Here is a 25,019-nt window from a genome sequence, read left to right on the forward strand (position 1 = left end):
TACATTGACATGGAAGAGGGAGATGTTGAGTACATGCAAGGAAGGACTGCAGCACATTGAGGGAACTACTTGTGATAAATCTAAGGATGGATGTGGAGAAGTGTTACAAGACAAGTAGGTATGGATAGCTTGTAATCTCCATCACTAGAGAGAATGTCCACATCAATGAGATATTTTTACCAGAGTATTATCACTTCTACAGAAAAGGGGGAGAAAATCCTTTCAGTAAAAATTAGAAAAAAGTATGCCGTGTGTCCTGTCATCTCAAAGAAGCACAGAAAACTCTGAGATGGGGCCAGAGAACTGCCAGTCCCAGGGAAGGCCTTTCCCATAGTCATGCAAATTTTATGTCTGCAATTACAAGTTCTTTAAGGGACTGCATCTACTCTACTTTGTTTGTCCAAGATGGAGCAGAGCACCATGAAAATTTCAAGACATACTGTATATTAATCATGATGATGACTTGGCTGTATTGCTCTTATCAGACTTCAGATTTCATGAATATTTCACTATCACAGTTCTATCATCCATTTGTTTACTCTGGACTCAATTATAAAGGGTTATGTCACAGTGATTCTGATGGAATCACATGGAGCCCCTCTCTTTAACTCAGTGTAATGTCGTTCTACAGAGACTATATAATTGCTCACTGTCCAGACAATAGTCAGAAATGCAGAAGAATTTACTTTTCAGGTCAGATTCTATGAGATTTTGTATCTAAAGTATTATAAAAATCTACATGCATAATAATTGTGATATCCATCCATCATCTACTTATGCTTTGCAATCCTGTTGAGTAAGCCATTGGAAAGCTGACCATATAAAAATCACTTTAAACTACAACTAATTTTTTTTTTAATTTGGATCTATGGTTTTATCAATGTTTGGAAATCCTGTTATGAAAAATCTTTCCCCTGATATAGATCAATTGATCAGCATATCAACAAATATTTATCATGTGCTTACTAAACACCAGTACTGTGCTAAGTACTGCAGATAACAAGAAAGGCAAAAACAGTCTCTGGCCTCAAGTTGTTTACATTCTCAGAAATTTGTGACTTATTGTCTTAGAAAAGTCACTTTGGACCCCATGAGATTCATAGTCCTTGGTACACATAGTGAGCGCTTACTTGTCTGTGATCATAGTAAGTAACAGAGTCAAGATTTGAATCCCATACTGGTAGCCTATTCCCTATGTCACATTACTTAGTTAAATATGACCATTAAATAAATTCGTAGCTAAATATGACAATTCTAAAAACTTTAGAAATTCAGGACAAGGATAGGGGCTTCTCAGTTTCCTTAGAGCTTAGACAGGTCTCATCATGAAATTGCTCTCCTCCACATCATGGGAGTCCCCAGTAGGTGTTTTAGGGAAGGATTGATAATCAATACGGTCAAAATTCTAATTAATTTTTCATTGATTCTCTACAGGAATGGATAGATCATAAGTTACGCTGGAACCCTGATGAATATGGTGGAATCAGCTCCATTAAAGTGCCATCTGAATCTCTTTGGCTTCCTGATATAGTTCTTTTTGAAAAGTAAGTATCTTACAGGGAAATGGATTAAAGAGATTAATTTCAATACTAAAAGGGAAAGTTGCTTTTCTACTAATATAAAATGTAAAATGCACTACCCTATTTTTCAAGAGAAAAACAAATATGAATATGCCCATATATATTTTTCATAATTTTCATAAGATTTAATAGATTAAAACTATATTAAGATTCTTGGGACACCCTGTATAAGTATATACAGAATAAATTAAAATAAATACAAAATGGTTAAACACAAGGTAGTTTGAGAAGGAAGGGACTAGCATTTGGAGGGATCAGGGTTTCCTGTAGGAAATGATGCTTGAGCTTTATTGTGACAAATGAAAAAACCGCAAGAAATCGAATCTATGGGTAATTAATAATCAATTTATTAATTAGGCTAACCAGCAATCAATAAATTGCTGGTCAGTGCTTTCCCTGAGTAATCAAAGGTAAAAGAAATGAAGAGCCTGAAAGCTTTAAATAATACTTGAAGGAATTCCCTTGACAACTGAAAATCCTATTTGGTGCACATTTAATGAGGAGGTGGGCTAGAAGTCTTCAGCTCTTCCTGCTGACTATATGGCTTGATCATGAGACTCAGCAGTCTCTAATAATCTGGACAGAGGAATATATCTTCATCCAGAGTACTCTGGCTGGTTTCTTCCTTAATGAAGGGGGTCATCCTAAATTCTAATGGAGGGGTACAAGTTCAGGGCTTCTTCTCAACAGGATAAGAAGTCAGCCACACTGGATTCTGTTTATTCTCTGAACAGTAGTAAGCTCTCCAACTCAAACATAATCCTTGGGGGCTAGGATAATCTCAACAGTCATGTTCTTCAGGGACTGACTTTTTACAGGAGCTAAATCTGAAATGAGAAAATAAAAAAGAAAATTATTCTCATTATTAAAATAATTGCAAAACAATGATTTCATTATTTTAAAAAGAAGAGAAGGCTTCTATGAAAAAAATAGGAGGATTTAGAAATGGAGGTGACCCTAAAGATTCCATGATTCTTTGATCTATTCTAACCCCTTTATTTTACAAGGAAGAGAGCTGAAACCCAAAGAAATAAAATGAGCTGCATAAGATCACACAGCAAGTAGTAGAGCCAGGTTCTCAGTTACATAGTTGGAAGAGTAATTTCACAATTCAGATGATGTTGAAAGAAAAAAATCAATCATTCCACACATGACAAATCTTCAAATTAAAAGCAACTGTCTCCCTTTCAGTGCTGATGGACGCTTTGAAGGTTCTCTAATGACCAAGGTCATAATAAGACACAATGGAACCATTGTTTGGACTCCTCCATCCAGTTACAAAAGCTCATGCACAATGGATGTGACATTTTTCCCATTTGACCGACAGAACTGTTCGATGAAGTTTGGTTCCTGGACTTATGATGGTACTATGGTCGACCTTGTTTTAATTGATGAAAACGTTGACAGGAATGACTTTTTTGATAATGGAGAATGGGAAATACTCTATGCCAAAGGCATGAAAGGAAACAGAAGGGAGGGTTTGTATTCTTACCCGTACATTACATATTCTTTTGTTCTGAGGCGCCTGCCTCTATTTTATACCCTTTTCCTCATCATCCCCTGTCTTGGATTGTCTTTTCTAACTGTCCTTGTCTTTTATTTGCCTTCTGATGAAGGAGAAAAACTCTCACTCTCCACTTCAGTTCTAGTTTCTCTGACAGTTTTTCTACTAGTGATTGAAGAAATCATTCCATCGTCTTCAAAGGTCATCCCTCTGATTGGAGAATATCTACTATTCATCATGATTTTTGTCACCCTTTCCATAATTGTCACAGTCTTTGTTATCAATGTTCACCACCGCTCTTCTTCCACTTACCATCCTATGGCCCCTTGGGTAAAAAGATTGTTTCTCCAAAAACTACCAAAACTTCTCTGCATGAAGGGCCCTATTGATCGCGACCCATTCCCAGATGTGGTAGAAAGCCAGCCAGAAGCTAAAGCAAAAATGCCCACAAAGCAGAAGCAGAAGCAAATGAAAGATGGAGAAAAGGTACTGGTTGCCTTTTTGGAAAAAGCTGCTGAGTCTATTAGATACATCTCTAGGCATGTGAAAAAAGAGCATTTCATCAATGAGGTAAGTGAACCCTGAAAATATAGAAGTCAGAGCCATCTAAGACTGTGATATTAATAATAATAATAATTAATAATAAAACCCAGCATTTATATAGTGTACATATGTATCAGACATTGTGCCAAACGCTTTAAAATTATCTTTTTATCTGAACTTCACAACAACCTTAGGAGGTGGGTGCTATTATTATTCCCATTTTATAGTTGAAGAAACTAAGGCATAAAGAAGTAAAGTGATTTGCCCAGAGTCACAAAGCTAGTAAGTGTTCAAGGTCAGATTCAAATTCAGATCTTCTTGACTCTACCTGGCACTCTATTCTCTCTCCTTCTCCCTCTCTCTGTCCCTCTCTCTGTCCCTCTCTTTCTCCCTCTCCTTCTCCTTCTCTATTTTCCTCTTTCTCCCTCTCCCTTTACTTCTCTTTCTCTCTCTTTCTTTATGTCTGTCTCAATTTCTCTCTGTCTCCCTGTATCTCTATCTCTCTGTCTCAGACTCTCTGTTTCTGTCTGTCTCTGTATGTCTGTGTCTCTCTGTCTATCTCTGTATGTGTGTGTATCTCTGTGTCTCTGTCTCTCTCTCTGTCTCTGTTTTCTGTTTCTGTCTCTGTCTCTCTCTGTCTCTATCTCTGTATGTGTGTGTGTCTCTCTGTGTGTGCATGTGTCCCACTTTCTCTGTCTTTCTTGCCTTTCTCTCTGTCTCTCTCTGTTTCTGTCTACATCTCTCTGTCTCAGTCTCTGTCTCTCTCTCATAGATGGAAAACAACAAGTCCAGGTGGATAGAGCATGGGTCTCGCAGTGAAGGAGATGTGAGATTCTGACCTGAATTCTGACTTAAACATTTTCTAACGATGACCCTGGACAAATCACTTAACCCTATTTGCCAGTTGCCTCCTCTGTAAAATGAGCTGAAAGAAGAAATGGCAAATCACTTTGTTATCTTTGACAACAAAAACCTGACTGAATAACTGAATAAAAACGCCACACAAGTACTATAGGGAATGTTGGAACTGGAATTTAAACTCAGGTTGCCTAACTATATTCACTCTTCACTATTTATATATATATCTACCTCATATAATCCAAACAAAATTTTATAAAATGACTAATACTGGTTTTATTTGAATAATACCTATGATTTTATCAGTGTAGAAAACATCAGAGCACTTCCTAAGTGACTTGCTCACGTAGCTAATTTCTGAAAGTAGGACTTGAAGACATCTCCCTGGCTCCAAAGCCTGTCCTTGAGCCCTTATATCATTTATTGTTGACCAATCATGTCCAATTCTTTGTGATCCTATCTGGAGTTTTATTGCAAAATACTGTAGTAGTTTGCCATTTTTTTCATCCAGCTCATTTTACAGATGAGTTCAACAGGGTTAAGTGACTTGCCTAGGAGTTTTGAACTCAGGAACATGAATCTTCCTGACTCCAGACTATTCATTGTACCATTTCACAGGGTTCTTCTGAGCCTCAAATGATTTAATATATGAAAAGCACTCAGCAAACCTTAAAGGATCATAGCAGTGCCAATTATTATAATTCCATTATAATTTCCATTGCCTGAAATAGTATTTTTTTAAAAATCAAGTAAAACTTGAAAAAATATAGGATGAACCCAAGAATTTTAAGCTCAAAATTCCAAAACCAATGTGAGGAAAAGTGAAAAGGTTAAGGTTAGGAATTGTTTATTTTGATCAATCCTTATTCTAATTTTAAATAATCTAATTTTACATGTTAACTTGGTTATCCAAATCCTTGGTGATTTCTCATTTTTCACAGAATAACAAGTTATTTCATCAACGGGATTTAAAACTAAGAACTCAACAGGAATCCAGGTTCTGAATTTTTTCATTCCATCAACATTATTTTGTTAACATATTTAGAAGAACATCTCATTAAAACAGGAAAAAAATTCTGGCCTAAATTGACTGAATTCCATTGGTCATAGCTGTTTTATGCAGAGTATTTTCAGATGAATCCAGTGCCATAAACTCTGAATATACAATATTAGATTAAGCCAATACAATATGGTGTTGTTCAGTCATTCAATTGTGTCCAACTCTATGTGACCCCATGAATGTTGTCCTTAGGGTTTTCTTGGCAAAGATATTGGATTGACTTGTCATTTCCTTTTCCAGAGTCATAGATAAAGAGCCAAGATAAATAGAGATTAAGTGGCTTGTCCAACTAGTAAATATCTGAGACAAAATTTGAACTCAGATATTCCTGACTCTAGACCTGGTGCTTTAGCCACTGTGCCATTTAACTGCCTCACAATATGGCATACTAAATATAAGAAAATAAATTACAAACCATGATGGGAAATCCCTCCATCAAAACAGGCTCATTTATAACTCATCCACTATCCATCTAAAACCTGAGATTTGAGAGAGCAACCTGAAACTCATGAAGATTCTTCCTCACTCACTTCCTTCATATCTCAGATAAAATCCCAATCTTCTACAAGAAACCTTTCTGGTTTAATCCTGTTAATGTGCTATTAATTATCACCGATTTATCCTGCTTACATAGTTTGCTAGTACATAGTTTGCTTGTCTTCCTCATTAGACCTTGAGGTCCTTTGGACTAGGGGATGTCTTTGCCTTTCTGACTGGCACACAGTATGTGCTTAACAAATATTTATTGACTACTTTCAAGTCCAGCACGCTCTCTACTATGTCACTCTGCTGCTCATTGCAAACAGATGCACTTTAAATCTGAAACTTACGGTCAAATATCCCGTAAATGAAGTCAGGCAAGTTACTTCACTCTATTAAAATGTCATTTTTCTCTCTTACAGGTTGTCCAAGACTGGAAGTTTGTGGCTCAAGTCCTTGATCGTATCTTCCTTTGGCTATTTTTGCTAGTATCAATAACAGGTTCTGTTCTGATATTCACTCCAGCTCTGCAGATGTGGCTAAACAGTTATCATTAGAAATCATTTTCTGTGGTAGTTTCAATAATGCTATAAGGATGGAGCTATCTCTTAGAATCAATATTTAATTAGCATGTATTCAGCAGCATAATGAGCATACTTATAAAATGGCCCTGATCCTAAGCTCAGAATAAATTCCTGCCCAGAAGAGAAGCTTCCCAAATTTGGATTTACCAATAAATGGTTTCATATTCTTGGATCCCTATTAGACTGAAGTAGGCACAAAAAGGAGGAAACTTCCTCAGGCACCCAGGCAAAGCTAAAACTAAAACTGAGTAACCATAACTTTGGTCAAGAATAGCAAGACTTAGAAGAACACTAATAATACTTTTAGTTTTTTAGTAGCATAAAAATAACTGAGCTGAACATCTATCTAGCTAGTAGGAAGAATTAATTAAAACAATAAGCTACTAAATGACCAAATACCTCCCCATGGGGACTGTGGTTAAGGTGAACTCTTCTTCAGTTCCTCCTTACCTTATTTGCTCACTCCTGCTCAATCAGCAAGAATCCTCCTTCCCCAGCAGTAGCCTTGGTATTTTCTTCTATCTCCTCCGAACTGAATTGAAGGCATTTTCAGAGTATATTTTGTTCTGCTTATCGCAGACACAAAAAATTGCCAGTCATCTTTCTGCTTCCACTTCTAAGTTCTTTTCTCTTACCCAGAAGCAGTTTGATATTGGAAACAGGTTAGGAATATAGATGTCCAAAGTGTAGTCACCTGATAAAGAACCAAGAACCTGAGGAATGATCTCTCTCTCTCACTCTCTCTCTCTCTCTCTCTCTCATCTCTCTCTCTCTCTCCTCTCTCTCTCTCTCTCTCTCTCTCTCTCTCTCTCTGTCTCTCTCTCTCTGTCTCTCTCTCTCTGTCTCTCTCTCTGTCTCTCTCTGTCTCTCTCTCTCTCTCTCTCTCTCTCTTCTCTGTCTCTCTCTCTCTGTCTCTCTCTCTCTCCCTGTCTCCTCTCTCTCTCTCTCTCTCTCCTCTCTCTCTCTCCTCCTCTCTCTCTCTCCTCTCTCTCTCTCCTCTCTCTCTCTCTCTGTCTCTCTCTCTCTGTCTCTCTCTCTCTCTCTCTCTCTCTCTCTCTGTCTCTCTCTCTCTCTCTGTCTCTCTCTCTGTCTCTCTCTCTCTCTCCTCTCTCTCCCTCTCTCTCTCTCTCTCTCTCTCTCTCTCTCTCTCTCTCTCTCTCTCTCTCTCTCTCTCTCTCTCTCTGTCTCTCTCTCTCTGTCTCTCTCTCTCTGTCTCTGTCTCTCTCTCTGTCTCTCTCTCTGTCTCTCTCTCTCTCTCTCTCTCTCTGTCTCTCTCTCTCTGTCTCTCTCTCTCTGTCTCTCTCTCTCTCTGTCTCTCTCCCCCTCAATATCTTTCTCTCCCTTTCTCTCTTTCTCTCTCTTTCTGTCTTGCTTTTTCTCTTTCTCTTTCTTTCTCACTTTGTCTCTTTTTCTCTCTATTTCTCTCTTTCTCACTTTCTCTCTCATATACATATATAGACATGAATTTATATACACATATATACATACACATATATATGTGTATATATTTATATGCACAAATTTTTATCTATAGTTTGCAAAGATCTTTCCTTATACCAACATAGTTTACCAATAAAGAATTTAATTCAATAAAAATGTTACCAAGTGCCTGCTATGTGCCAGGAACTGTATTAAGTACTTGAGATACAAATAAGAAAAAGTTTAATGGGGGAAGACAACATATCAAAGGAAGCTGGAAAGGAAGAGAGACACCAGGAAGTACTGGCAAGGTACTTCTTCAGTGGAGCTGAAACCAGACTGAGCTGCAGATGGAGAGTGGAGGAATGAAAGTCCCATTTCTGTCATCTCTAAAGGAAAGGTTTGGGAGGAGTTTAGTGCTCTACTCTCTAGCCTTCCAATCAGGAAAATGCAACTCAGAGAAGTTGAGATTTTCTAGAAGTCATACAAAATTCTAAGTGTTGGAGCTAAATCTTGACCATAGGTCTCCCCATTCTAAATACATACTAGAACATATACATCCTGATGATTGGTGCCCTTCAAATCAAATACCTTGGTAAATCTATTCCAATAATATCATCATTCCCCAAAGTGTTCTTATACCTCACCTTTGGAAATTAGGAAAAATTCACCCCTGATCCAACATGGTAGTCTCTAAGATGGTTTTTCTACCTCCTCCTGTTCCCACCTCCTTTCATTAAACTTGGCCTTCTATGAGTTTTGATTGTTTTCCAAATCAAATCTACCCTCTAATGATGACGAACTAATTGTCACTGCTGAGAAAATGCCAAAAAACTTGAATTTGCTAAAGGATCATAGATTTAGACCTAGAAATATCCATAAAGGCCATCTACTCCAACTCCCACATTTTATAGAGGAGGAAATTGAGGTCTCAGGTCTCACACTTGGGGAATTATTCCTTGAGGCAACATTACAGACCACAAAAGAAGTCTGACAAATGAGGCTACTAAGTCACTTTCCTTATTTTGTAGGGTTAGTGATAAGGACAAAATATTAGGTTATTGGAGTTGGAAGAGAATGTATTAACGTTGATTTTGTAATTTATTAACCTGCTAAAGATCAGGTACGTTTTGGAGGAGATGTTTATAATGAATCCTTTCTGACCATCTCGGTGGGGACTGAAGGTCTTTTGTTAAATCCAATCAGAATGTCTAGGTAAGACCAGAAGTCTCCAACTTACTGGAGATCTCCTTCAAGATGTCATCTCTCACCCCAGCTTATTCTGCTGAAAAATATATATAGAGAATGAGGGTATGTCTATTTACATTACCCTATAACTCTCTTCCTTTAGCTTCTTGTTACTTTTACTGGGGAGATGTTCCTCCCAAACTCACAGCACATGAATTTTATCCATTTCCTCAAGAACATACAAGTAGAAAAGGACAGAGATGAGATTTGAACTCAGGTCTTTAAATCTAGTGCTCTCTGCATTGTGCCATGAAAAGCTTTCAAAAAAATTCCAACAGAAGTTTTAAAAATGCTTTGAGAGGGGCAGCTAGTTGGTGCAATGGATAGAGCACCAGCCCTGAAGTCAGGAGGACCTGAGTTAAAATCTGGCTTCAGATATTTAATACTTCCTAGCTGTGTGATCTTGGGCAAGTCACTTAACCACAATTGCCTCAGCAAAAAAAAACAAAACAAAACAAAACAAAAAAAAAAAAAAAAAACTGCTTTGACTGACAACTGTTAGAACATGCACATAGCATCCAAAGGGAAGGTGGTGATGTTTACTTAATTGCATCTAAATTCTAGTATCCTTAAAAAAAAAAAAAAAAAAGAATTAATTTCATTTATTAATTGTGTAATAAATTTTAATATGATCATGAATCTGTGGTTCTGGAAATTTTTTCTGTTTTAATTTGCCTGTAAACACAATTTTTTCAAGTTAATATTGATTCCCTCAAAGAGGTTTGATTACCATTACCTATGGCATTGATTTGAAAACCCTCCAATCAAATAAAAACCTGGTGAAAAAGATGCTGACTAAATCACAAAAAAAGATAGTTCAATATGGAGATTTTCTACAGACTATCCTGAGTGTCCAAGGAATCCAAGGAATGTTCAGTTACTTTAATTTAAAAAATATTTTTTATAAAATTTTCAATTTTGAGTAAAACTACAATGCCTACATGATTTAGTAAACAATCTTGGAGAGTTGCTGCAACTACCAAAGAAATCATCAACCACAGCCAATCTGAATTGAGCTAAACTGATCTTTGGCAAGACAGACCTACATTCCTCTGGACCTATCTTGGAAACCTTTCCAGCTTGGTAACATCTGCCAAAATCGGTATTCTCCTTTGAGAGTCTAAGGACTCTCAGGAAGACTTGAGGAAAGGGACTAATAAATAGTATAATAGGGGGTGCCAAAGGGTGAGTTGCCCTATCTGAAACCATAAAAAAGCTGCAAGGTAATTTTTTCAGATATATTCATAGTACTGAGACTTTAGAAAACTTGATTTTGGTGTCAACAAAACAGAACTAATAGATCTGTTGCCATTGAACAGCAGTGGTAAAATTCATATACTGTACCTAACAACTTATGTTAGCTCCCATATATGTGTTTAAATATCTGTGCTAGCATGTACCTGTACATGTTAGCTCCCACACATATTGTAAGCTTCCATGTTTGACTATGTGTACATTCGAGTGTACTATACATTTAATGTATTTAATAAACATGTAAACTTGATTATTTACAAAAATGAAATTATGTTTATTATTAGACATTAAAATAAAATGAACTGCCTTAAATTTTTTTCTGAATCTTGTTAGTTTGTCAAAAGAATTTCTTTTACTTGTTTCATTCAAGGAAGACCTAAATGAGGGTCAGCTAAGTAGTGCAGTGGAGTCAGGAGGACCTGAGTTCAAATCCAGCTCAGACTCTTACTAGCTGTGTGACCTTTGGCCAATCACTTAACTCTGGTTGCCTCCCCCTGGAAAAAAAATATTAAAAGAAAAAAGGAGACATTCCTTTTATCCTTGGGCTATCTGATTAACATCCATTCTTCACTTCTGCTTCTGGGCTCTGATAGGACAAAGACTTAGAGAAGACAGGAGGAAATTATCCAGTCAACCAATCACCAAAACAAAGTACAACTTCCCTAGAAGAACTTCTACCATATATGTATATACACCTCAAGCTTTCCCATTAAGGATTCTTTTTTAAATTTTAAGTTGACATTAATGTCAGAAGGTTATAAAGAAGGAGGAATCAGGAAAGAAAAAATAAACAGAATAGTGATTTTTCTTCTCTAAACCTTCACAACTAAAATTCCTCACTAAAGCTTTTAAATAAGTAGGGTTGACGGAACCTCCAACCGGTGGGAACTGGAGCCAAACAAAGCAGGCTAGAGACAGGAGAGTCAGTAATCAAATAGAAGTTTAATCTCAAAGTGAGGAAAATTCTTCCAAGCAAGTCTCCCTACTCAAAAAGGAGGACTTATGGCTTAGGATAGAATCTTTAAGCATGCAAACCACAAAAAGGTAGAACCAAAACAATTTGAGTAAACAAGTTCCACAGCTGGCATTTTGGGGACAACACAGGTATTCTCAGAACCCCTCTCTAAGTTATTAGAATTTTTGAGCCTTGCGATTTTTTGGGTCATTGAGTCTTGTGATTATTTAGCAGGGGACAGAATCAGAGTTAGCATGGTGGGAATAGAAGTGCAGTACTTGGTTCAGTTCACTTAGCAGTTTCAAGACTGTTTAGAATGCAAGGAGATGTGATTGATCAATTTCTGCTATAGCAATTGGTTGTAGTTCAGCTCTCAGGTCAGGATTCTCTGGGGAAAAGGGAAATCATAAATCCTAGTTCTGGGGTTTTGCTATGGCTGAGATCATCCAGAGGATGAATGCAAAGGACTGTTGCTGTGCTAAGCTCTGAGAACAGCCTGCTTGCTGGGCCTTAAGCCTAGAAAACAAGATGTCTCCTAATATCTTGACAGTAATTTTCCAATGGCTGCTTTTGAAAAGAAAAATGAGTCAGATTATTTTGGATATCTTTTATTACAGTGAAATTTATCATAGGAAAAAGTGTGTATTCAAACTTCCTAAAACTAAAGACACATTTCCAAATGCCTTATAAATATTTTAAAAAGAAAAAAATTTCATAAAACTAATGTTAATTAAATGCTTTCTTGACACCTATTATAACTAATAATTTTAGGCAAACTGCACATAATTATGTGAAAGTTGTATTTACATTAAAAAGTGTGTTATGGACCCTTATAGAATCATTTTTATATCTCTTTTATTTGGATAAGAATTTAGAAAACTGGGTTCCAATCTTGGTTTGAACACTAATTATTTGTGTGACCTTGCAAAGTGCTTTGATGTAGACCTAGGAAAATACAGAGTTAAAATAGTCTAGAATAAGGGAAAGAAATATGGAACACACAATAAAGCAGCAAAACAAGCCAGCTTTGTTAAGTGGAGAATAATCAGGTAAGATGTTGGAACTAGGTCAGACCTTCTGAGATCTGAATGGAATTAGGCACTCTATTGGGGCACAAGAGGAAATGGGGTACCCTTTTTCCCCAAACCAACAAAATCTGTTGGATTTTTATAGAATGCTTAGGCCACAATGGATAGAGTACCAGGTCTGGGGTCAGAAAGATTCATCTTCTTGAGTTCAAATCTGGCCTCAGAAAACTCACTTAATCCTTTTTGCCTCAGTTTCCTCATCTATAAAATGAGCTAGAGAAGGAAATGAAAAATCAATTCCTGTATTTTTGCCACGAAAACCCTCAAAAAGGATCGTGAAGAGTCTGATATGAGTAAAACTGGGAAGTGAGAGAAAAGAGAGAGACTGGGGCTAACTTTTTTGTAGGTGGGTTAGTGTGGAGAGGGAAGCCTGATTGGCAAATCATGATCAGTTGATATTCAAACTCTGTTCCTCTCCCTCCCCCTGTCAGCGTTCTTCACCCTTAGAGAAAGAGGGCTTTGCCCTTGACTACAGATCTTACTGTGACAGAGTAATCCAAGAGTTTTGAGCTTCCTTGGAATCTTAGCAAGGTGGGGAGCTCCTGGGGTCTTTACATCAAGTCACTTAACTTCACTGGGTCTCTGTAAAATGCAGGAGTTGTACTAAGTGATTGTTAATATCTCTTCTGCCTCTAATGCCATATACTTTTCTCATCTTAGAACATAGAGCTCTCATATCTTGGTAAGAAATATAAATGCCTTGAGAGTAAGAATTGTTTCATTCATTATATTTGTATCTCCAGTATCTAGCACATAGCAAGTATTTAACAGACCCTTATTCCTTGACTATTTTGACCTACAGTCACCAAAATTGGTTCTTTTAAGAATTTATCTTTACTAACTTCTCTTTACCACTGACAGAGGGCACTCATAAGAGCTATTTACTGCCTTGAATGATGCATTTCTATGTCTGTGTCATTTAAGATATGTTTTTCTTTACGCTTTTCCTCAAACTACATTTCTCTGAATTACCTGACTACTGTCTCCTACATAGATATGGTATTCTCTGAGCCATGAAAAGAAGGACAACCCTCCCTTCAAGTTCAGCCTCCTATCTCCCGTTGCACCTGTCTTTTGAGGGAAAAGGAGTGGCCCCCTGATTATAATCTTCCCATGCCAGTGACTCTCAATTCCTCATCTAAACCCCACCACCACCATCCATAATCTGATTCCTCATTTCTCTCCCCTTTAATTCTCTCACCTCTATTTCACCCTAATTCTGCCCAGTACTTCCATTGTGCCCTCTGGAAGGCCTGCTCCATAAGCAGCAAACTATTTCATCTTAAATCTGTTCCTTGCCTACTCCTAGTTTTTACTGAAACCTGGCTGCCCACCAATGACAGTCTCCTTAGCCACCCTTTCTAATACTGGCTGCACCTTTATTTGTTCTTCTCAGCTCATTGTTCAAAGCAAGGGAGATGGAATAGTCCTTGTTCCCTATCAATACCTTAAGGTTTTCCCTTTTCTTTCATTCCTCAGTAATCTTTCTTCTTTTGAGGTTCACGATGTTTTCTTCCACCACCCAAATTCCTGCTACTGAAGTTGTCTACAAACCTTCAGATCATTCTCTTTCCTTCCTCAATGAATTCAAAAACTGATTCATAATTTTTCTCTCCTTACAGAGAAGATTAAAAATCAATCCTATTTCATTTCCTTATTGATTCTATACACAAAATTGATTTTGTCCTGTAACTCTATCAGTAATGACCCTTTGTCTCTGAACTTGAGTCAGAGATTCAGCTGACAGAGAAAGAAGTAGATATTTGGAATTGTATATTCATATACATGGAATAAAATATATTCCGCTCTGTAATAATTCTATTCTGTGTAATAGGCCTAATTCTTTATCTCTAAGCAAAGCAGCTCGTAAGTTCCAAAGTTTACTCTTCCTCTCTGTGGTTTAGTATATAGGTTATAACTTTCCCATAAATACTACTAATTAAAGAGAAACTCTGAACGTGGAAATTATTATCTTGGTACCACCTGTAAATTAATTCTGTCAAAGGTGGCTTGTTATTTCACATAACTTCAGTCTCTGAGAAGATCTGTGAGCCATCCTGAGAACCAGGCTAAATTGACCTTGTCCCATCCTAAGCCCCCATCCTTATAAATTCCAAGTAGTTTTATTTTATGGCCAGGTGTCTCTAAGTCTGGTACTCTTGTCTGGTATGTATGATCTTGAGATGCAATTAGACACCACAAATTCACAAAGATATTCCTTAGAGAATGAAGTGGGTGGACATTGAATATACGCCTATGCCTACCTTCATTAATGTAACAATCGTAATTTCCTAACTCTGTGATGTTACCAATCTCATAACCAATGATGTGGTTTTACTCCTTCACTTGGTGATCTTATCAGCTATGGTGGATTTAATTATGATCTGAATGTTGATGACTTTCAAATCTGCCCTAACCTTTTGGATGACTTCCATTCTCATATTTCTGCCATTCAGATATCTTGAATTCACAGACAGTACCATCTTAAACTCAATATGTTCAAAATGGAATTCATTATCTTTCCCCAAACCTTCTCCTCCATCTTCCTTATAGAGGAACACCATCCTCCCAGTCCCTTAAGCTCATACTCTAAGAGTATTTTGGATTCCTCACTATCTCTAACCTTCCATATCCAAGCTGTTGCCAAGACCATATGATTTCACCTTTGATATATCTCTCAAATATGGTCCCTTCTCTCTCTGGCACTGACACCCTTCTAGTGACTTCATGCTTGGACTACTGTGATAACTCACTGGTGGGTATTTTTGCCTCAAGTCTCTCCCCACTCCAATCCATCCTCCATTCAATCACTAAAATGATTTTCCTAAAGCACAGGTCCATTCATGTCAACCTCCCTTACTCTATAAACTCCAGTCAGTTCCTATTGCCTCAAGGATCAAATACAAAATAAAAAAGCCTTACAAAAATGAATGTTGAAAACTATCTTTATGAATCCAGCCATTCTGGAGAGCAATTTGGAACTATGCCCAAAAAGTTATCAAACTGTGCATACACTTTGATCCAGCAGTGCTACTACTGGGCTTATATCCCAAGGAAATACTAAAAAAGGGAAGGGGACCTACCTGTGTGTGCCAAAATGTTTGTGGCAGCTCTTTTCGTAGTGGCTAGAAACTGGAAAGTGAATGGATGCCCATCAGTTGGAGAATGGTTGGGTAAATTGTGGTATATGAAGGTTATGGAATATTATTGCTCTGTAAGAAATGACCAGCAGGAGGAATACAGAGAGGCTTGGAGAGACTTACATGAACTGATGCTAAGTGAAATGAGCAGAACCAGGAGATCACTGTATCAGCAACAAGACTATATACAATGATCAATTCTGATGTAATTCTGTCTACAACAGATTCAGTCTTCCCATCACACAATTGACAAAAAAGTACAAAGAAATCAAGATTCTGTGGCACTCACAGATTTTTAAAATTAATTTATTTGGGTTATGCATGTATATTCATCTTTTACATGGGGAAAAACCATTAGAAAGAAAGAAAAACAGAAAAAAAGGTGAAAATAGTATGTTCAATCTACATTCAGTCTCCATAATTCTCCCTCTAGATATGGATGGCATTTTTCTATCTAAATTATTGGAATTGCCTTGGATCACTGAACTGCTGATCATATACATTCTTGCCATTGTTGTGTACAGAAATTTTTTTTTGTTAGATTTTGCATTCCAAATTTTTTCTCCCTTCCTCCTTTACCTCTCCCTTTCCCCAAGACAGCAAGCAATCAGACATAGGTTATGTATATATAATCATTTTAACATATTTTCATATTAGTTATATTGTGAAAGAAAAACCTGAACAAACGAGAAAAAATACAAAAAACAAACAAACAAACAAACAAACAAAAGGTGAAAATAGTATGCTTTGATCCACATTTAGTTTCCCTATCCCTCTGAATGCAGATGGCATTTTCCATCCCATATCTCAATAGCCCCTTTTAACCCAGGGGTATCTAGATGGTGCAATAGATAGATGAGTAAGATTGGAATCAGTAAAATCTGAATTCCAATCCAACTTCAAACATTTACTGAATGTATTACCCTGGATAAGTCACTTAGCCTTGGTTAAATGACTTGCCTCAGTTTCTTCATCTGTAAGATTTCTATCTCCCAGGGTTGATTGTGAGGAAGAAAAAGATAAAAATTTTATAAGGTATTTAATAAAGTACCTGACACATAGTAAACTCTATATCAAAATTAGCTATTATTATTAGTTCTTAAAATTATTATTATTAACCCAAAGTACAAACTATAAGGTACACGGTTCACTTTCCTTCAAAGAATAATACTTATTCATTATATCATATCCTTTTAGAAAAGTTTTATCTGTCTTTATGAATTTCTCAAGTCATTTATCTCCTTATTAATTAGGCATCACACAGACTTTCTCTTTTAAACGGTTTGCCTTTTGACCTTTTTCTTATTTCCAACTTTCTTCTTCATTGTTTGATCTTTGTTTCTTCCAGCTCTGAGGTATGTCCTCCTGCTGGAAGAGCTTAACCTTCTTGAGGTGAGAAGCTATAGGAGGTCACCCAGAGTAAGGTTCACAAGGAAGTTAATAACTCTAGCTAGGTTCCCAATCTCCTTTCCCAGGGTCCCAGAAAGACTTCTTTTTATCCAAAGTTATCTATGCTAATACTCTCCTCCTCCCTGCCCTCTCCCCTTTCCCCACATTTGCACAGCTGGATAAGGCAAGGATTAGCCCCAGCTTATGTGGTTTAAAGGCTTTAGACCAAATCGTTGCCATAGGATAGGAGTTGGGGAGAAGGACCCACAAGACACCTCAAAACCCAAAGGAAAGCTGCTTGCACTGGCTATCCATCTTTTTGTGTGTAGATTGGTTAGTAGGAGTTTTGTTTCTGATGTCATTCCTTAAGGTTTTACTCCCTTTCCCTCTCTGAGCTCCTTGTCTCCAAGAAAGGGATCTTCCCAAGAAGCCAAGTAAATGACTTCGTTTTCTCCCTCTCTTTCAGGGGAGTTGATTTGTATTGCCAAAAGGTAAAAAGCAAGAGTAGAGCATCCTCAAATGTTAGAGTTGCAAGAGCCTTAGAGGCAATCTCCTCCAATTCCTTTATATTTATAAAAGAAGTAACTAAGAATCAGGGAAGGAGAATATGTCATCAAGAATAGAAACCAGTTCTCCCAAGCCAAAATACAGAAGGTAGAGAAGTGAGATGAGTGAAATTGGAGGCAACAAGCCCAGACAGCTTTCTGGGAATATAGGAAAAGAAAGAAGGAGGGCAAATGATCTCATTTGAGCCCTACAACAGTTCTGGGAGATATATACTGTTATTATCTCCATTTTCCATATGAGGAAATTGAGGCAGACAGGGAGTTAATATAGCAGGGCAATATAGCAAAGTGTCTGGGGAGAGATTTAAATTCAGACCTTAGTAAGTCCAAGCCCACTACTCTTTCCATTGCACTGCCTCCTGTTGAAACAAAAGCTATTTTGTGCCCCCCCATTTTACCTTCATCTGTAAAATGAAGGGATTGGCTCAGATGATCTCTAAGTCCCTCCTAGTTCTAGAATGGATTGAATTGTATACATACATATATAATTTCAGACCTCTCTAACCTAGTTATACCACTGTTCAGTCCTTTTCATTCAGCTAATACAAAGTCCTCTTCATCAATTTTTGCATTATAAAATGTTATGTCTCTCAGTCCGCACCATGACAGGAAGAGGAAGCACCTTGTAAAGCAATGCTTTGCCTCATAAACTCCTAGCATTAATTATCAGAGGGGGGACACCCCCACATTGTCCTCAGGAAGCCACTGTCCCAAATAAAAGCAGGTCATAATTTCTTACATAAATATTTTAATTCTAAAGATTAAATACAGGAAATAATTAGAAATTTCTAGATGAAAATACTCCAAAATCTCTTTCTTTTGACGTATTCAAATGTTATCTTCAGCACAATGGAATCATGTCTATGTACTCCCCGGACAAGGGATTGTTCTATTCACTCTATATGCTCAGTAGCATACCTGGAGCTGTTCCAATGGGGCTTCCCTATACCATCACCTCCAACCCCAGAATCAGAATCTCATATTGGGTTTGTGGAAATGTCTGTGCAATGACATTGATTAAACAATATCTTCTGTCTATAGAGAAAAAGCCTGTTTAGATTCGGTGGTATCATTGCTATAGTCAACCAATCAATATTTATTAAGCACCTACTATATGTCAAACATGGAAATTACAAAGGATTTGCGAGTTCTAAGTCCTGGGATTGAATTCTTTCTCTGCGTTGAGCAAACGGCCTTAACTACCATCATCTTCCTTCATCCCATCTGCACAAATGCAGTATCAGGATCACCTGCCTCACAAAGTCATTGTGAAGTGAAATAATGTATATGAAAAGGCTTTTGAAGGGTAAGAGGCCATATATGTACTATTACTCAAGCGATCTGTAGTTACCCTGTATGATATACATATATATACACATATGAATGCATATATGTATATATATGTTCATTTATTCATATGTCTCCATTAATAGAATGTAATTTCCTTGAAGACAGTACTATTTTATTTTTGTCTTTGTATCCTCAGCACCTAGCAAAATACCTGGCATATAGTAGGTCGATTATCCCTCTAGTTATTCCTCTTTGGGCCCAACATTGTGTTTCATCTATACCAGGTATTTAATGAATAAATGAAAGGTGTTGAATCAATGAATAATAAACTCAAAGAAGAAATCTATCCACCCCTAGGTTTTGCCTGTTAGTTTACTGTGTACTACTAAGTTATTTCAATCATATTGTAGGAACGTGCATAGAGCAACATAGTTGACAATATTTCACAAGTCTTATAATCTTCAGGAAGGGTAAATAGGTGATTTCAACACCAGAAAGTGTTACAACATTGACAGACAGCAATAGCTTATGCTAGAACCCCAAAAGAACACTGCTTGATGTGATGTGGTTCAGACATAGTATGGATCAAATCTAGTCCCTGAAACAGAACAATGAGAAGCAGCACAAATTCAGTAGAACCCAGACCACAGCAGGTCAGAGTTCTGTCTTTTGGCCCCATTGCTACAAAGGAGTTCTACTGTGGCAGAAAAGGACCTTCCAGCTAGGAGAGTCTCCTCTCTCAAACTAATAGATTTTCCTAATTCATGGAGCCAGTGCAGGAAGGATGTGGAGGGAAAGAGGATATATGTTGTTCTGGGGTTTGGGGAATGGTCTCATCTCCTCTTCCTTGTGTGGGGTTAATATTGAGCAAATCTAGTCTACATTTCAAAGGGGAGAAAAAAAGGAGAGCAGATAAAGTTAAGACTTTACAGTGTTCCCAGTAAGTGGTTGTAGAAATAATCCTGCTGTTCCAAATACACAGACAATTATAAACACCCAAAGAAACACTCGGTCTACTACCATGGCCACATATTTCCAGTCATCTTCCACCTGAAATCCAAACAAAGAAAAATGAGTTGTTATTGTTGTTGTTGCTGTTTTAAATATAAAAACAGCTTAGAGAATATAATCTGTTTTTACGGCCTTTCCTCAGTGGCCTTGTATGTCTAGGACTCCAGAATGATAGAATCTACTCCTGTTGAATATCTCATACTTTTGACTAATAAAAAAAGATAAATAGTAATTATTAGAGTCCCTGATCTCTGATATCAACGTGATTTAAGGGGAAGACGGCAGCTCCATAGTTAGTTTTTGATATTGTCAGACTTTGGAAATCTAAGTCAGCAGATTCATCACAGCCAATACTGTGCCCTGTGATTTGACTTCGCTGTCAGGAATTCACAACCTTCCATGGAACAATACTTTTAGCAATCTCACAGACATAAAGGGGATGACATAAGAATCTCACTGTTTCCAAGTACGGTAGAAGCCGGGTGTGTGTGTGTGTGTGTGTGTGTGTGTGTGTGTGTGTGTGTGTGTGTGTGTGTGTATTGGTTGCAGGAAGCCCCAGTGTAGGAGAGATTAGAACCCTTGAGGTTACTGATTGTAACTGCCTGCTTCTGGCTCCCTTTCTTGCAGTGCTAACAGTGATGTTTTAAATGAGAGTCTTATAAGCTAAAAAAAGTCTTGCATTTGCTACCCAACTCCAGAGAAATGGTGATAGATTTAAAGTACAGATTGAGGTACTGGGAGAGAGGTACAAGAGAAAATAAATGACTAATTTCCAAATTTGTTTTGCTTTACTATCTCTCTCTCTCTCTCTCTCTCTCTCTCTCTCTCTCTCTCTCTCTCTCTCTCTCTCTCCATACACACACACACAAAACCTGTTATAAACATATATATATGCACACACACATATATGTTTATAACAGGTTATTTTTCTTGCTTCTTTAAAGGGGAGGGGGAGAGGATGCAGACCTGAAATAAAATAAAATTGAATTTTTTTTAAAAGTCATGCATTTACCTCTTTTGTTTCATTTTGGCTCCTCATGTTTTCTGCTATGAATTGGACACTGTCAATTACATCTCTGACTTCAGATGAATACTCCAAATGTTCTGTCATCCATTTTAAAGACTGATAACTTAATCTCTTCTTGTTGGTAGCTGGCTCATTGGACTTGTTACAGTGGCAACATTCCTGTTCCTCAAATAATTTAGGATCTTCACATTCAGAAAATTTGATCTTGGAAGGCTTTCTGGAAAGCCCTTTTGAATTTTTATCAGAATATTTCTCTCTTTGCTTTTCCAGAGGCCTCCTCATCATTAGGATTTTGGGTAACATCTGGAGGAAAACCGTTTTGACCCACTTGGGCATTGTGTGTGTTGTAGGAGTGCGATAATGAATGTTTAATACAAACACTGTCACTACAATGGACAGTGTCACAAAAATCATTGTGAACAACAAGTATTCACCTACCAGAGGAATTACAAGGGAAGTAGAAGGGATAGTTTCTGTGATTACAAGCAGAAACACAGTCAAAGAGAGTAGAACTGAAATACAAAGTGTCACCTTTTCTCCACAGTCAGAGGGCAGGTAAAAGACTAAAACTGTCAGAAATGAAATGAAGAGACAAGGAATTATCAAGTTAATTGTATAAAACATTGGTAGTCTCCTAATGTAAAAGGAATAAGTAATATCTGTGTAGATCTCTTCACAACAGTTATATTTTATGTCATGCTTATAGCCAGAAGCATCAATTATCTCCCATTCGCTATTTTCCCAAAAATCATTCATATCCACTTTCGAGCCAATGATTAAAAGGTCAATTTTCGCTTTGTCATATGTCCAGGAGCCAAATTTCAAGGAACAATTCTGATGATCAAAAGGGAAAAAGGTGATATCCATAGGACAAGAACTCTTGAAAATAGCTGGTGGCGTCCAGCTTATCATGCCATCATATTTAAGAAGGGCTTTTGTCTTGCCTTCAACTTGAAAATCTCCAACAGCACTGAAAATGAAACCAGGCAACATCAACACTGAGGCCTTTGGTGATGTGGGATTAAATTGAAGATAGATTTTTTTTGAAAGGGAAAGAGAAACATGTCTTACTTGTTATAGAGAACAATATCAGGCTTCCAAATCTTATCAGCAGGGACACGAAGCAATTCAATTCCATCATATTCTGCTGGATCCCAACGTAATTTGTAATCATTCCAGATCTAAAAGAGAACATGATCCTTTTCATATTAGGTGTTCAGAAACTTTCTTCCAGCATCAAAATCAATTTTATTTCCACTGCGGTGTAGAAGTATTAACACTAATAGTATTTATTTGTGTCTGGATGCTAATAGGTTCAAGTGAGTTCTTGGAAAGGAAGTTCATCTCTATTAAACTGCCATGGTCTGAATTACCTAGGAATGTGATCAACAGGAATTCCCTTGACATCCCTGACAGATGATCATTCAACTTTTGGGGAACTAGGCAGAACAATGGGTAGAATACCAAGACTGGAATCAGGGGAAGTCATTTGCATGAGTTCAAATCCAGCCTCAGTCACTTACTAGCTGTGTGATCCTGGGCAAGTCACTTAATCCTGTTTGACTCAGTTTCCTCATCTGTAAAATGATCTGAAGAAGGAAATGGCAAGCTGTTCTAGTATCCTCACCAAGAAAACTCCAAATAGTATCACAAAAAGTTGGACACAATTGAACAATAACTGGAGTGATGGGAAAAACATTCCCCACAAAGGTCAGTCCATTTCCAGAGACTGTTGTACTTGTTGGAAAGCTCTTTTCATGTATTAATTTGTTCTAGTTCTAACCTTTGGAGTTATGCAGACTATGTCCAATCACTCTTCCAAGAATTATACTTTTTTTTTTTACCCTTTTCCCCATGACCACTGAAAACTGGATAGTCATCACAAATACATGTTACAGATTACAGGTAAAATCAGGTTTAAAAAAAAAAAAAGCATGCCTAATAAACATAATATATACTACTACTTGAAAAATAGCGCAACAATCCCAGCTTTGCTACTTATTACTTCTCCTTCATGTTTTAATTTACTCATTTTTAAAATGAAGAGGCTAGATTAGATGATCTCTAAAGTTCCTTCCTTGGTCCTATGAGTCATATGATTCTACTGATGTTGAGTCAGTAATGTTGCACCAAATATAGATTATGTCTTTTCTTCAAATCTGGCTTATAAAAATCTGAATTCATTTTATAATTGCATTTTTAGTAATTTTTGATATGTGTGTGTGTGTTTTTGCTTTCTAAGAAATCTAGGAACAATCTATATTTGAAAGTGATCAATTTTTTTAGGCCAATGAAAAAGTTCAGTCATATATGCTTGTTGTTGTCTTGTACTATTCAAGAAGGCTGTTAAATCCCAAAGGGAAGGGAAGTAGCTGACTGTCACTAAGCCTAATATGATAAAACTGGGAAGAAGCTCAAAAATCTTTTCTTTTTTTTTTTTCTTTTTTTTTTTTTTTGAGGCTGAGGTTAAGTGACTTGCCCAGGGTCATACAGCTAGGAAGTCTTAAGTGTCTGAGATCAGATTCGAACTCGGGGTCCTCCTGAATTCAAGGCTGGTGCTCTATCCACTGCGCCACCCAGCTGCTCCCAGTTCAAGAATCAAAAAGATCAAAGACAGTTTTAGGAACTCGGGCTGAGGGTGAACATCAGAACACATAAAAAAAAAAAAAAATCCCAGAGGATTTAGAGTTGAATGGGATTTTAGAGGTCATCTAGGTGAACCCCCTTAGTTTTACCAATGAGGACAGAGAAGTTAAGTTACCTGCCTAATATCATTCATTATCAGAGATGGAATTTGAACACAAGTCTTCTGACCAGGAATAAATAAGATAAATCATTTATTTAATTCAATTCAATTTAATCATTATTTATGAAATACCCATCATGGGCAGACAACCATACAAGGTTCTAGGATTATAAAGACAAAAAATATTTCTCCCCTCAAAGTGTTTACCTTCTTTTGAATAGAAAAGTAAAAACAGGCATGTAGATAAATGAATACAAATCATTTGTTGTTATTCAGTTATTTCAATCACTTTAAATCTTCGTGACCCATATTTGGGATTTTCTTGACAAAGATACTAAAGTGGTTTGCCATTTCCTTCTCCAGCTCATTTTACAGATGAGAAAACTGAGGCAAACAGGGTGAAGTGACTTGTCCAGGATCATACAGTAAGTGTCTGAGGCCACATTTGAACTCAAGTCTTCTTGGCTACTGGCTCACTCCTCTGTGTCACCTAGCTGCTCAAATATAAAATAAACAGAATGTAATTTGGAAAGGGCAGAGAGATCAGGGAGAGTGCTCACAACTGGGGGGATACAAAAGGATTCATGTAGGATGATACGCTAGAACTAGAGCTGATGTATAGCCTCTTGTATAAAGTTCATATTAAACCAGATGTTATATGTGACATTTAGGGTTTTTTAAGGTGAAATTATGGATGGCAGAATATTTTGTTGGTGTAGAATAGAAAGGGTCAATGTATTTCAGAAAGCAGACATTGCTAATCCAGAGAGAAACAGATAGATGAATAACCTAGATACCTACATGGCGCAGCCACAGATTGGTTTCCATGATCTGATTAACTTCATCCTGCAAGAAAAATAATAATAACCTCCATGTCATCACAAATGCTATTGAACGCAGATGCATATAAGCATAAGAATTAGGACCCCAAAACAATCAACAATGGATTATCCATAGTAAATGGAATGAAGAGTCATGAATAAAATTAAAAATCGTACAAAACCTTCTTATATTTTATTTTTCTAGACATATAGTCAGAAAAAAGACACATATACAGTTCAGTTTTCTTGGGCTCCTTCCCATTAATCTCCCTCCAAGGGTAGCTCTAGCCCCACTGGCTCTGAAAAGAAATTTGATGGTACAGTCGGTTTCAATCCCAGCTCTCCAGTATTGCTTTTCCTGACCAGCCTAGTCCAGCCCACAGGACTCTCTCCCTTCTACAAATTTCTCTAATATTTATTGTGCCTTTATTGCACAGTAACTGACACAAAATAAGC

The 25,019-nt window shown here is 37.1% G+C and overlaps 2 protein-coding genes and 1 long non-coding RNA gene across 3 annotated transcripts in view; 1 reads left to right on the plus strand and 2 right to left on the minus strand.

The window, feature by feature from the left end:
* CHRNB3 (cholinergic receptor nicotinic beta 3 subunit) overlaps positions 1–7,066 on the plus strand; it is a 38,420-nt gene extending 31,354 nt beyond the window's left edge. The window contains exons 4-6 of the mRNA XM_074285040.1: positions 1,435–1,544; positions 2,772–3,654; positions 6,448–7,066. Of these exons, the coding sequence (XP_074141141.1) occupies positions 1,435–1,544; positions 2,772–3,654; positions 6,448–6,582 (1,128 nt within the window). The 3' untranslated portion in view covers positions 6,583–7,066. The remainder of the gene's footprint in view (positions 1–1,434; positions 1,545–2,771; positions 3,655–6,447) is intronic.
* Positions 2,071–13,835, minus strand: LOC141553275 (uncharacterized). The gene is made up of 3 exons (XR_012485364.1): positions 13,775–13,835; positions 7,060–7,303; positions 2,071–2,407 (listed from the first exon to the last, which is right to left on the minus strand). It is a non-coding gene; the product is annotated as an uncharacterized LOC141553275 (long non-coding RNA).
* Positions 13,836–17,764: 3,929 nt separating this feature from the next.
* Positions 17,765–24,585, minus strand: CHRNA6 (cholinergic receptor nicotinic alpha 6 subunit). Its single transcript, XM_074285041.1, has 4 exons — positions 24,544–24,585; positions 22,068–22,177; positions 20,982–21,966; positions 17,765–20,008 (listed from the first exon to the last, which is right to left on the minus strand). The coding sequence occupies exons 1-4, from the start codon at positions 24,568–24,570 to the stop codon at positions 19,877–19,879; spliced, it is 1,254 nt and encodes a 417-aa protein (XP_074141142.1). The 5' UTR covers positions 24,571–24,585; the 3' UTR covers positions 17,765–19,876.
* Between the last annotated feature and the right edge of the window lie 434 nt (positions 24,586–25,019).

Source organism: Sminthopsis crassicaudata, chromosome 2 (assembly GCF_048593235.1).
Source record: "Sminthopsis crassicaudata isolate SCR6 chromosome 2, ASM4859323v1, whole genome shotgun sequence".
NCBI classification, from domain to species: Eukaryota; Metazoa; Chordata; class Mammalia; order Dasyuromorphia; family Dasyuridae; genus Sminthopsis; species Sminthopsis crassicaudata.